The sequence below is a fragment of the Heloderma suspectum genome, chromosome 1 (assembly GCF_057233095.1).
Source record: "Heloderma suspectum isolate Gila_16-S chromosome 1, 16-S_ref, whole genome shotgun sequence".
NCBI classification, from domain to species: Eukaryota; Metazoa; Chordata; class Lepidosauria; order Squamata; family Helodermatidae; genus Heloderma; species Heloderma suspectum.
The window spans coordinates 133,033,496-133,045,691 of NC_139458.1; the positions used below are offsets into that span (position 1 = coordinate 133,033,496).

The following is a 12,196-nucleotide window of genomic DNA, read 5'->3' on the forward strand; positions in this document are numbered from 1 at the left end:
ATGAGGGAAGGTAAGTGTCTCCCTCAGGACATGATGAAGAACATTCCCATATGTCCAAAGACACCGTTTCACAACATCATGATGGGGCTGGAATACAAGACTACTGTGTGCCTGTTAAATGTGTAATGCAACCACCGCCATCACACAATCCCTGAGAGATAATTTCACAGCAACTCCAGTGTACATCTCCAGATTGATAACAGAGGTGGGGCTTGTCTTATGTTTTTGCTGGCTCAGTGGAGGTTTTATTTTATGGATCATACTTGACAGAAATACAATACCTTAGCTTTAAGGAATTTCCTTGTCTGCCGATGAACCCGGGCACTCTCAGTCAGCAAGTTCAGCACAGGAGTCAAACTTTCCTTAAGTTTGTGGCCCTGTGGAAGAGTCCACAAGAAACACAGGCTCATAACAATACACATTTTGTTTCCCATGTATGAAAAGTCTCATGGAAATACAGATTTTTATGAAAAGAACCAAGAATGCTAGTTCCAGTTCTCTGAAATAGTGCAGGTAACTGCAGATCAGCTGTAGGCTATGTACAGAAAATCTTCAAAGTATACAAGTCTCATGTCTCATCCTTTTCTCAGGGTGAAACCCTATGTTATAAGAACTTGGGGCTGCCACCAAAAATGACATCCCTGAGTAAAGTCCACCACTACTCGCTCTGTAACAAGTATTACAGAATATTTCATGACCTGACATCAATACGTTGATCATTTACTTGCACTCACTTCACATCATTGGCTTCTACTGGCAGGAGCAAGAGCAAGGAAATGCTCAGGATGACAATGTCAGGTCACAAGGTAAGTTGTATTACATATAGGGGGCGGGTGGGAGGGGAGGACGTGAGAATACAATCCAAGCCTGCTGGCAGCAGACCCATATTTCTTATAATGGGTAGAGTCACCCTCAATACAAAAAGCCAGGCTCTTTCTGCTGAATGTCGTATCACCTGAGTGTGGCTGAGAGTCGCTTCAGGTATTACAGAGAATCAGAAGCATGAGTGATTTGCATTTCTACTTTACCCATTTCCATGGTATGAGTAAAGTGGGACTCCTGCATCTTGCCTGTGACGTGATCTATGAGACCTGGGGTCATCTGGATTGAAAAGCATGTGTCTCTACTTTTACGTAGAGAACTTTGCCTGCCCGCCTGCCTGCCATCCATCAGATAGTAGTCTGTGAGCCATTATTCTAGTCAACGCCCCTTTGGGCAGTCTGCAGAATCCTGCTACCACTCTCTATGATACCAAAAGGGAGGCAAAAAGCTAGGAATATACTTGGCTATGGGAAAACAAGACAAGGGGGCTATGGTGAAACACTGGAATCCATACAATTTCGTAGCAGCACAGACCGAAAGACAGAGAACTAATCAGTACTAATGCTTCTTATTCTACCAGCTATCTCATCTCAAAAGCCAACAAGCATTTTACATTTCAACTATTTAGTCAGATCCAAGCCAACCAAATTCATCACTCAAACAACCAATGAAACAATTAAGTTTTAATAACACAAGTCACTGATCTAATCATGGAAAGTCCTCCGTTCAACTAGTGAATGGTTGGTGCACGCTCACATAGCATCGTTTGACCAGTGCTAAGCTCTTTGCTACCATGCCGATTGCTACTGCAGCAGTTTTCTAAGAGAGTAATAAGTTTCAGAGATTTTTATGCTTAACACAGAAGGCTAAAGCCAGAACATCCAGGCATGGGACTGATGGCCAAACCTGTCCTACACTGAGCATGGGAAGTACTGGAAGTAAAAGTGGAAAGTGGTTGTGGAGCACTGAGAAATTGTGAAAACTATCTGTTCCACCCACCCTGTCAAGACGACGGTCAAGGAAATCCAACAGAACATTGACAGCATCCATGTTGACTCCCATGTATTCAAGTGAGCCTGGATGCACCTTGGGGGCCAGCAAGACATCCAGACACTTGAGAGGCAGATTGCCCAGGAGATTGACTGTGTGGCTGAACATACAACACAAGGCAAACCAGAGAAGATGAGTTAGCAGCCTACATCAATGAAGGGCTGTTTTGTTTTTTAAAACCTGACAAGGATCTGATAATTTCCAACAACATGAGAACAAGATCCCAAAGTATCCTTTCCTGGCACTGTGATGGGGACTTAAGCACTACTCAGAACATTTAATAACATACTCTTCCCCCATTTACTCCTGCCTCTATCTCCCGCGCCTTCCTCTGTTGTTTCCTTGTATCCATTTTTAAACTGTAAACCCCTTTGGGTAGGGACTTGTCAAACCTGCTGCTTGTAAACTGACTTGTACATAGATAATTATTACTATCATCATTTAACGTACATATGTACTAAGTCAGGTGCATCACACAGAACTGAACCCTGATTCTTGAATACTCTACACAAGCTGCATAGCTCATGTTATAATGGGGCCTCAAGGCAATTTCAGTAATGGCACTCTCTCACCCAAATAAGAATTATATTGGGATTCAAGTCCTGCAGTAGGATAATCACCTGTGAAATTCTTCTGTCCGATCTTCACCATCTGCTGAAATCATCAGGCAGTGACGGAGGAGGGCACCAAGGCGTCGGTACAGAGCAGCATCTTCCTGACCCCACAACATAATGAAAAGCCTGATTATGAGGGGGAAGACATCTCTCTCTTTTGCATGGCCTGTTGGTTGCAACAAGCCACTGCTATTGTACATTCTCAGAACTGAATGTGCTTCTGGACATTTGGATCAAGAGAAAAATTGCGTACAAGGAATCTGAGAATCTGCACAGCAAATTACTATGTTCAGAATACAGCCTCTGCATAGAATTCAAAATTCATGGCTCCCAGGTTTGTGGAGAAATGTGTGGGCACAGCAATAGAAGTGGGGCTGCATGAAGGAATGTGAGGGAAGCAGGCCATAGTTCAGTGGTAGAGCACACTGCATGCAGAAGTTCCTAGATATGATCCCTGGCATCTCCAGGTAGGTCTGGGAAAGAATCCTGCCTGAAACCCTGGAAAGTTGCTGCTGGTCGGTGTTAACATTTCTGGGTTAGATGGACCAATGGTCTGACTCATTATAAGGCAGCTTCCTATGTTCCTATGAGACTTCTGCATTCAGCATTTTTTCAGCTCCTGCTCTTGGCCTTTACCTCTGGGTCTTTACTATATACCCACAATATCCTCTAAACCACAACCTTCCTTCCCTTTCCCCTTACCAACCTGCCTGGTCACTGAGGTCATTGGAGGGCTTGCTCCTGGTGGGTCCACATGGACCTATGGCCCGACTGGAGTCCACCAGGAACAGAGCCTTCAATGTGGCAGCCCCTTTTCTTTGGAAATCCCTGCCCCTGGAGGTCAGGCAGGCACCAACACTGTGTTGTTTCTGGCACCTCCTGAAAACAGCACTGTTCCAGGAGGCATTCCTTAATTGACCAGCCATGGCTTCTACTGGCATTGGGGGTTTTTTTAAGCATAATTTTAATATGGTGTTTTAATCTTTTTATTATTTTACTGTTTTATCTTTTGTGTTCACCACTCCAAAATCTGTTTTAGATATGGAGCGGTATACAAACATTGTAAATAAATAAATACATACATAAAATAAACTGTCAAATCCTGCAAATAGTAACAATCAAACTAGGCAGCAAGAATATAGTGTTTAAATTAAATTAATTCATACACAAGCAAGGCAAACACTGAAAATAGATTCCAGTCAGGTTCATGCTGAACTCTTTGAACTTAAAAAATGGAAATAAGATGCAAATAATGGAACTGTTTCCCTAGAAGACACCCAATTCTCACTTCACCTTATGCTACACATTACCCTTTCCCCTGCTACTCCATATCCTTCCACGGTTTTTCCGAACCCTATATCACAATTACCCCTTCATGGATCACTGCCTTGTTGTGGCAAAGGGGCTTGCGTAACTCAGTGAAGCCATAAGCTATGCCGTGCAGGGCCACCCAAGACGGACAGGTCATGGCAGAGAGTTCTGACAAAATGTGGTCCACTGGAGAAGGAAATGGCAACCCACTCCAGTATTCTTGCCAAGAAAACCCCATGGAACGTATCACAAGGCTAAAAGATATGACGCCGGAAGATGAGCCCCTCAGGTCGGAAGGTGTCCAATATACTACTGGGGAAGAGCAGAGGATATTTCCAAGTAGCACCAGAAAGAGTGAAGCGGTTGGGCCAAGCCCGAAAGGACACTCAGCTGTGGATGTGTCTGGTGGTGAAAAGAAAATCCGATGCTGTAAAGAACAATATTGTTTAGGAACCTGGAATGTCAGATCAATGAATCAAGGTAAGCTGGAGGTGGTCAAACATGAGATGGCAAGATTGAACATCGACATCTTGGGAATCAGCGAACTAAAATGGACAGGCATGGGCGAATTTAATTCAGGTGACCATCATATCTACTATTGTGGGCAAGAATCCCTTAGAAGAAATGGAGTAGCACTCATAGTCAACAAAAGGGTGGGAAAAGCAGTACTGGGCTACAATCTTAAAAATGATAGAATGATAGAATGATCTCAGTACGAATCCAAGGCAAACCATTCAACATCACAGTAATTCAAGTCTATGCCCCAACCACTGATGCCGAAGAAGCTGAGGTTGATCGGTTCTATGAAGACCTACAACACCTTCTAGAACTAACACCAAAAAAAGATGTCCTTTTCATCATAGGGGATTGGCATGCCAAAGTAGGAAGTCAAGAAATCACCGGGATAACAGGCAAGTATGGCCTTGGTGTACAAAACGAAGCAGGACAAAGGCTAATAGAGTTTTGCCAAGAGAACACGTTGATCATAGCAAACACTATTTTTCAACAGCACAAGAGACGACTCTACACATGGACATCACCAGATGGTCAATATCGAAATCAGATTGGTTATGTCCTTTGCAGCCAAAGATGGAGAAGCTCTATACAGTCAGTAAAAACAAGACCTGGAGCTGACTGTGGCTCAGATCATGAGCTTCTTTTTGAAAAATTTCGGCTTAAATTGAAGAACGTAGAGAAAACCACTAAACCATTCAGGTATGACCTAAATCATATCCCTTATGAATATACAGTGGAGGTGAGGAATAGATTTCAGGGATTAGACCTGATAGACAGAGTGCCTGAGGAACTATGGACAGAGGTCCGTAACATTGTTGAGGAGGCAGCAACGAAATCCATCCCAAAGAAAAAGAAATGCAAGAAAGCCAAGTGGCTGTCTGATGAGGCTTTACAAGTAGCTGAGGAAAGAAGGGAAGCGAAAAGCAAGGGAGAAAGGGGAAAATATATCCAACTGAATGCAGAGTTCCAGAGAATAGCAAGGAGAGACAAGAAGGCCTTCTTAAATGAACAACGCAAGGAAATCGAGGAAAACAACAGAATGAGAAAGACTAGAGATCTCTTCAAGAAAATTGGAGATCTCAAGGGAACGTTTTGTGCAAAGACGGGCATGATAAAGGGCAAAGAAGGCAGGGACCTAACAGAAGCAGATGAGATTAAGAAGAGGTGGAAAGAATACACAGAAGAACTATACAGGAAAGATCTTTATGTCCCTGATAGCCATGATAGTGCGGTCACTGAACTTGAGCTGGACATCCTCAAGAGTGAAGTCAAGTGGGCCTTAGGAAGCATTACTAACAACAAAGCTAGCGGAGATGACAGTATTCCAGCTGAGCTATTTACAGTCCTCAAAGATGATGCTGTTAAAGTGCTGCATTCAATATGCCAACAAATTTGGAACACTCAGCAATGGCCACAAGATTGGAAAAGGTCAGTTTACATTCCAATTCCAAAGAAGGGCAACGCCAAAGAGTGTTCAAACTACCGCACAATTGCGCTCATTTCACATGCCAGCAAGGTGATGCTCAAAATCCTACAAGCTAGGCTTCAGCAGTATGCAAACCGAGAACTACCGGGAGTACAAGCTGGGTTTCGAAGAGGCAGAGGAACTAGAGATCAAATCGCCATCATTCGCTGCATCATGGAGAAAGCAAGAGAATTCCAGAAAAACGTCTATTTCTGCTTCATTGACTATGCTAAAGCCTTTGATTGTGTAGATCACAACAAACTGTGGCAAATTCTTAAAGAGATGGGAGTACCAGACCACCTTACCTGTCACCTGAGAAACCTGTACGAGGGTCAAGAAGCAACAGTCAGAACCAGACATGGAACAACCGAGTGGTTCAAAATTGGGAAAGGAGTACGACAAGGCTGCATATTTTCACCCTGCTTATTTAACTTATATGCAGAGTACATCATGAGAAATGCCAGGTTGGATGAATCAGAGGTCGGAATTAAGACTGTTGGGGGAATTATCAACAACCTCCGATATGCAGACGATACCACCCTAATGGCAGAAAGCGAAGAGGATCTCAAGAGCCTCTTGTTGAGGGTGAAAGAGGAGAGTGCAAAAGCTGGTTTGAAACTCAACATTAAAACAAACTAAGATCATGGCATCTGGCCCTATCACTTCCTGGCATATAGAAGGGGAAGAAATGGAAGCAGTGACAGATTTTACTTTCTTGGGCTCCAAGATCACCACAGACGGTGACTGTAGCCATGAAGTTAAAAGACGCTTGCTCCTTGGGAGGAAAGCTATGGCAAACCTAGACAGCATAGTAAGAAGCAGAGGCATCACCTTGCCGACAAAGGTCTGTCTAATCAAAGCTATGGTTTTCCCAGTAGTAATGTATGGCTGTGAGAGCTGGACTATAAGCAAGGCTGAGCGCCGAAGAATCGATGCCTTCGAACTGTGGTGCTGGAGAAGACTCTTACGAGTCCCCTGGACTGCAAGGAGGTCAAATCAGTCCATCCTAAAGGAAATCAACCCTGAGTGCTCATTGGAAGGACAGATACTGAAGCTGAAGCTCCAATATTTTGGCCACCTAATGCGAAGAGAAAACTCTCTGGAAAAGACCCTGATGCTGGGAAAGACTGAAGGCAAAAGGAGAAGGGGACGGCAGAGGATGAGATGGCTAGATAGCATCACCGATGCAATGAATATGAACTTGAGCACGCTCCGGGAGAGAGCGCAGGACAGGAAGGCCTGGCGTGCTATGGTCCATGGGGTCACGAAGAGCCGGACACGACTGAACGACTGAACAACAAATATCACAATTAACTGCTAACCCAGAAAGTGAAAGAAATCACAGAATTTCCTATGGCTTAAGCCACTAGGTCCAGGACTATCATCCCCATCAAGTTAAATAAAACAGACACTGGGAGGTACCCTGCCTTAACTCAGTGTTTCCCAAACTATATTCCGCTGAATGCTGGTGCTTCCATGCAATGTGACTGGGGGTTCCATAAGCAAATTTCGATGCTAGCAATATTTCCCTCTAAAATATTTAATATAAAAATATGTATGCATCAAAAATACTTAGTTGAATAGTATTTGGATTGTAAAAGCTGCTATTGTGACATGGCCATCGTGAAGCCTCATTGGCTCCTGCAAGCTGGAGTCAAAGAGGAACACAGAGCAACCCCCCGTTCCCCAGACCATTATGGGCGACCTTGAGAGCGCATGGCCCTTTCAGAGCACAGCTTCTACATCACATGGCTGGTGTATGCAGCCAGAGCCAGGACTCAGGATATAGACTCACAGAGAACAGAGACTGGAGCTAAGTTTTGGCCTCATCTGTAGGCAGCAGCAGCAGGTGGCTGAGCAGAGTCTGTGTGTATGTGGGTGTTTAATTTTTGTTTCTGAAGTGTGTGTGTGTGTGTGTGTCTGTGTGTGTGAGAGAGAGAGAGAGCGAGTGACCCTGAACAGACAACAGCATCAGTCAGAAAATAGGAAAGTTTTTCAATTTTCTTTACAACCTGGGTGCAGCTCTAGGTTTTGTGAATTAATTTTAAAGCTTGGGTGCAGCTCTAGGCTTTGTAAATTAATGTTTAAGGCTTAGTGCAGCTCTAAACTCTGCAAATAAACTCTGTTAATCAAAAGGACAGTTGTTCATCCAGATAATTTTTCTTCTGCACTCTGTATTATTTGTTCTTCGTAAAACAAAAAGCATCGCCCCAAAACTAACTTTTAAAAACTCTTGCTAAAAATCCGACACGCTTCTGAGCATTATGGGAGGCAATTGTTCGGTATGAAAATAGGCTTAATTTTCCCCTATTTTGCTGCAAAAATTCTAAGACCTTGCTTTATCCTCTGGGTATTCCATACTCCCCAACTAGCATTTATGGGTTCCATCAATATATTTCAAGCTCAAAAATATTCCGTGGCCAAATTAGTTTGGGAAACACTTAAGTGTTGCTACATGCAAATTTAACAGACAATTTACTCTGTCTTTTTCAGTGGCCATATGTTGTTGGAAAATATGTTCAATGATTGTAACATATCCAATTTTACCATGTTTAGAGCAAACATGAGACCACATCATTTTAGAAATCAACAGTTATAGCAATATTATCACCAGTCAGTCATTCTTTTCTGTTGAAGTAAAGGGACTTGTGCCTTTCTCATCTGTACCTAATAAACAGGCCTGTTTATAACAAGTGTAAGTAAGCTCACAGAAGCAGTGAGTTGGCCAAATATGCAACCACTCCTAAGCCTGAAACATATAAGGACACTCAGGCCCCATCTATACAGGGGATTTACTCCAGTTCTACTGCACCTCACAGACGATACCCCCACTCTGCATCAACCCTGCATTTTTCTGCCCGAAAAGCCGCTTTTTCGCAAAGTCATTTTGTGCCAGATTTTCCCATCATGGCGGCTTCGGTGTGGTTTGGGAGTCTGTGTTACCTCAATTGGCTTTGGCAAGGGCTGGGGGAAGCAGCGCTGATAGGCGGAAGGGGAAGTTGCATTATGAAAGGGTGGACACAAGGAGAGGTGTTGGCTACATATGTCTACTCGGAAATAATTCATTGCCTTCCATTGCACTTCACTGAGCATGGGAGCAGGGAGAGGGGAGCAAGCTTGTTGCTTTAAATCTCAGCTCTTATGGAGGAGCGACGGTCCGCAGAACTTTAATGATTTTAAAAGCATATTGCCTCCAAATGACCCTTATTCACACTGAGAAAGAGTGGACACGAGGAGAGGTGTTGGCTATACGTGTCTACTTGGAAGTAACTCATTCTCTTCCATTGCACTTCACTAAGCATGGGAGTGGGGAAAGGGGTGGGGAGCAAGCCTCTACTAATTCGCTGCCCCCCACCTATGCAGTTGATGATGTTCAGTACTACTTGCGAGACTCTGCCCACCCAACCCCGAACTAATGTGGTTTCAATTGCCGTTTGCCCTGTGAAAGAGTGAGCACACCGCACAAGAGTGAGCACACCGCACAAGAAGTAAATTCAAATTCTTGAAAAACCTGGATTTACATGGAATTGTGTCATAAAGTGTCTCCATGTAGATGGGGCCTCAGTCTAAACAGTGTCCTTGGCTATAGGAATCATGGATGAAAGGAGTGGTAAATAAAAACAGAGACCGATAAAAGCAAGACACCAAAAGCCACTTCTGGGTGACTTACCTCATCCACCTCCCTCTTGTTCGTATCAAAAGTGATATTGAAGAGCACCTTCAGGATCTCCATGGCACGCTCTGCTTCCTGCCGAGGTAAAGGCAGGGAAGGGTTCCCCATAGCAGCCACTTCATGGGGGTCTATCCACTTCACTCCCAGCGTAAGTTCCAGGGTGTCTGTCATAAGACCGATCCCCCGGAGTTCCTGTGCAAGTTGCTGCCGGATGTCCACCCTTAGTGCCGTCAGCAAGAAGAGAAGACGCAAGTCAAAAAACTTGATGTCGTGGGGGAGGTTTCTCTCATTGTAGAGTTTGATGCGATCTGTGAGGCCCACCACAAGCCGGGCTTCAGAGGTCAGCTCCTGAGCCCGGGAGCTGCTGAAGACAATGTTGCACAGGCACTTAAGTGCCTCCAGGATCACATCCAGATCTGGAACCTCTAGCATCTGCTCCTCTGTGTAATCAATCCCAGCGTGCCTGGCTAGTGTCTTCAAGCCTTCCATGGTTGCAAAAGGGCCAAGGCAGCTTTTGTCCCGGGACAGGATTCGTATGCTTTCCAAACATGTGACCTGGCAGGATGGCTGGAGCACCCTCTCCAAGAACTTGATCAGGAGCATGGCCAGTTTCTACAGCATTTGAAGGGAAAAACGAGAAGCTTAACAAATCTAGTAGCAAAGCAATACACTTCTACATGAGAAATGAGGATCAGTCCATGTCTGCACTTGTGGATTGCAGAGGTCCCATGAAATTAATGTACCCCAAACCTTCACATTCCATGAGTCCCACAGTCCCATATCCATCTACACTATAAGCAATGTTAACATGTGATAGTAGCACAACAGGAGCAGACCTGACACACATAGCAGCTTGTTAAGCACATGCTACATTCCCTCTATTTATGATATTCAGGCTGCAAATGCTGTTGAATATATAGTCAAAATAACACCACCCATGCACAAGAGGGAGGTATCGGCACCCTTGGAGACCCCCAAGGTTTGCAAAAGTACAAAAATCTTTAGTGAAAACCCCCTAAGGGGGGTGTCCCTAAAACCAGTCCAATAAGGACTGAGAATACTCAGTGCTCACTAAATGTGTTGGAGGGAGAAGAATGGAAAACGTGGGGGGGGGGCGTGGGGGGGTGGCTAGGACACTAAACAGCGGCACTCCACACTGCAACATTTTGTTACAGGTCTCACTTGTTTTGTCCTACAGCCAATTTGCCTTCATCCAATCTGAGCAAACTGATCATGCACATACAGTCCTAGTGGGAAATATTTGTGGACAGGCTCCAGACCCAAAGTGACAAAAATGCCCCACTATTACAGTTTGGAGGCTGGAGGTAGGACTAACATTTTACATTGTTAACCAGCTCAAGACTTTTGCCAGAAAATGAGTCACATATTGCAATAGTAAGTCAATCCTGCTCTGGCCAGAGCTAAACCAAATGGACCTGCCTAGGCCAGTCTGACAAATGGCCTAGGCAGGCTGAGCAGTCATGAGTTAAGCCACAGAATCAGGCTGGTCAAGATAAGTAATCAAGCAAGACTGGAAAGTACATTCAGATTTAATGATATAGGTGGAGCTTTGCTCTCTGTATGTCACACTAAAACGACAAAATGACGCAGCAGAGGGTGATTTTTGCATGGCGGAGCTTTGTTCAACACAGATATAAAGAAGCAGACACATCTGTAGCTTGGCAGGCTTTCTGCTTTTTTGCTAAGCTTTTGTTCTGCAGGTCATGGTGTAATTTCATCCAAATTCAGCAAACCCGCAGAAGAGATCTATTTTGGGACTCTTGATTAAATGCCTTCTTAACCGATATTAGTGAACAGGTCCGATTACGTAACATACTACTTATACATAAGACTGGTGGCTCATTTGTGTCTGGATCAAAATCTGGAGAAGAGATTGTAGAATATTAGGAAAATAGAAGAGGATGAAACACACCAGGCTTTCTGCCTCAAGGGTGAGTGCAAGAAAGGTATCTGGATAATCACTGTATGTAGCCACAACTTGATTCCTTCCTTCCATCTTTGAATAATAGATTCAAAGTGGGGAGTGGAGGGTTTTTCTACACTTTAGCATGTCACACAATCTTAAGAAAGTCCTCTTGAACAAATATAAAATTGTATTGTCTCTGTGCCTATTGCAGAATGTACCACAATTATGCCCAAAGCAACTTAACAACAACAAAGATAAAATACAACAGAAAAGAGAAAACAAAAAAGTGTATATAAAACGAGGGGGTAAACAAACAGACCAACGACACAGCCTGTTAAAAACAATAGCAGCAATTATCTATGCATTTATTTGAAATAGTTAAATAATTAGTTAATTATATATAATTGTAATTATTGTTAATAATAGTTAAATAGTAGTTGAGCATATTATTTAAAATAGACCTTAGTTAAGCAGTTGGTGTACGCACACATTTCATAGGCATATATCAATATGTATGTAGTTATAAAAGGATCACAAACACTACTTATTTACAGGATTTATTGTAGCTCAGTATAATTGGCTTAGTACTATTGCCTTATCAAAGATAGTTCATGAGGGAGTTGAACTCTTGTTTCATTATTAAGATTTCTCGAATCTTAATAATTCACAGACAATTTCACACACAAATGCATGACATCACCCTGTTATGCAAGTAAATTATTGGCTAGTTGCTACCAATGACTACTTCCTATATAACAGATGTTTGGGGGTTGTTGTTTTTACTTCCTACATACCATTTATAAGACACAATTAGTTAT

The 12,196-nt window shown here is 43.4% G+C and overlaps 1 protein-coding gene across 2 annotated transcripts in view; it reads right to left on the reverse strand.

The window, feature by feature from the left end:
* Positions 1–12,196, reverse strand: part of RIC8A (RIC8 guanine nucleotide exchange factor A) — a 35,106-nt gene that overhangs the window by 12,430 nt on the left and 10,480 nt on the right. Inside the window, exons 4-7 of one of the 2 annotated variants that reach the window (XM_084852181.1) lie at positions 9,449–10,063; positions 2,493–2,587; positions 1,822–1,972; positions 282–377 (exon numbers count right to left, since the gene is read on the reverse strand). In XM_084852181.1, the coding sequence (XP_084708307.1) occupies positions 282–377; positions 1,822–1,972; positions 2,493–2,587; positions 9,449–10,063 (957 nt within the window). The remainder of the gene's footprint in view (positions 1–281; positions 378–1,821; positions 1,973–2,492; positions 2,588–9,448; positions 10,064–12,196) is intronic. The other variant, XM_084853053.1, reaches the window with a different exon arrangement.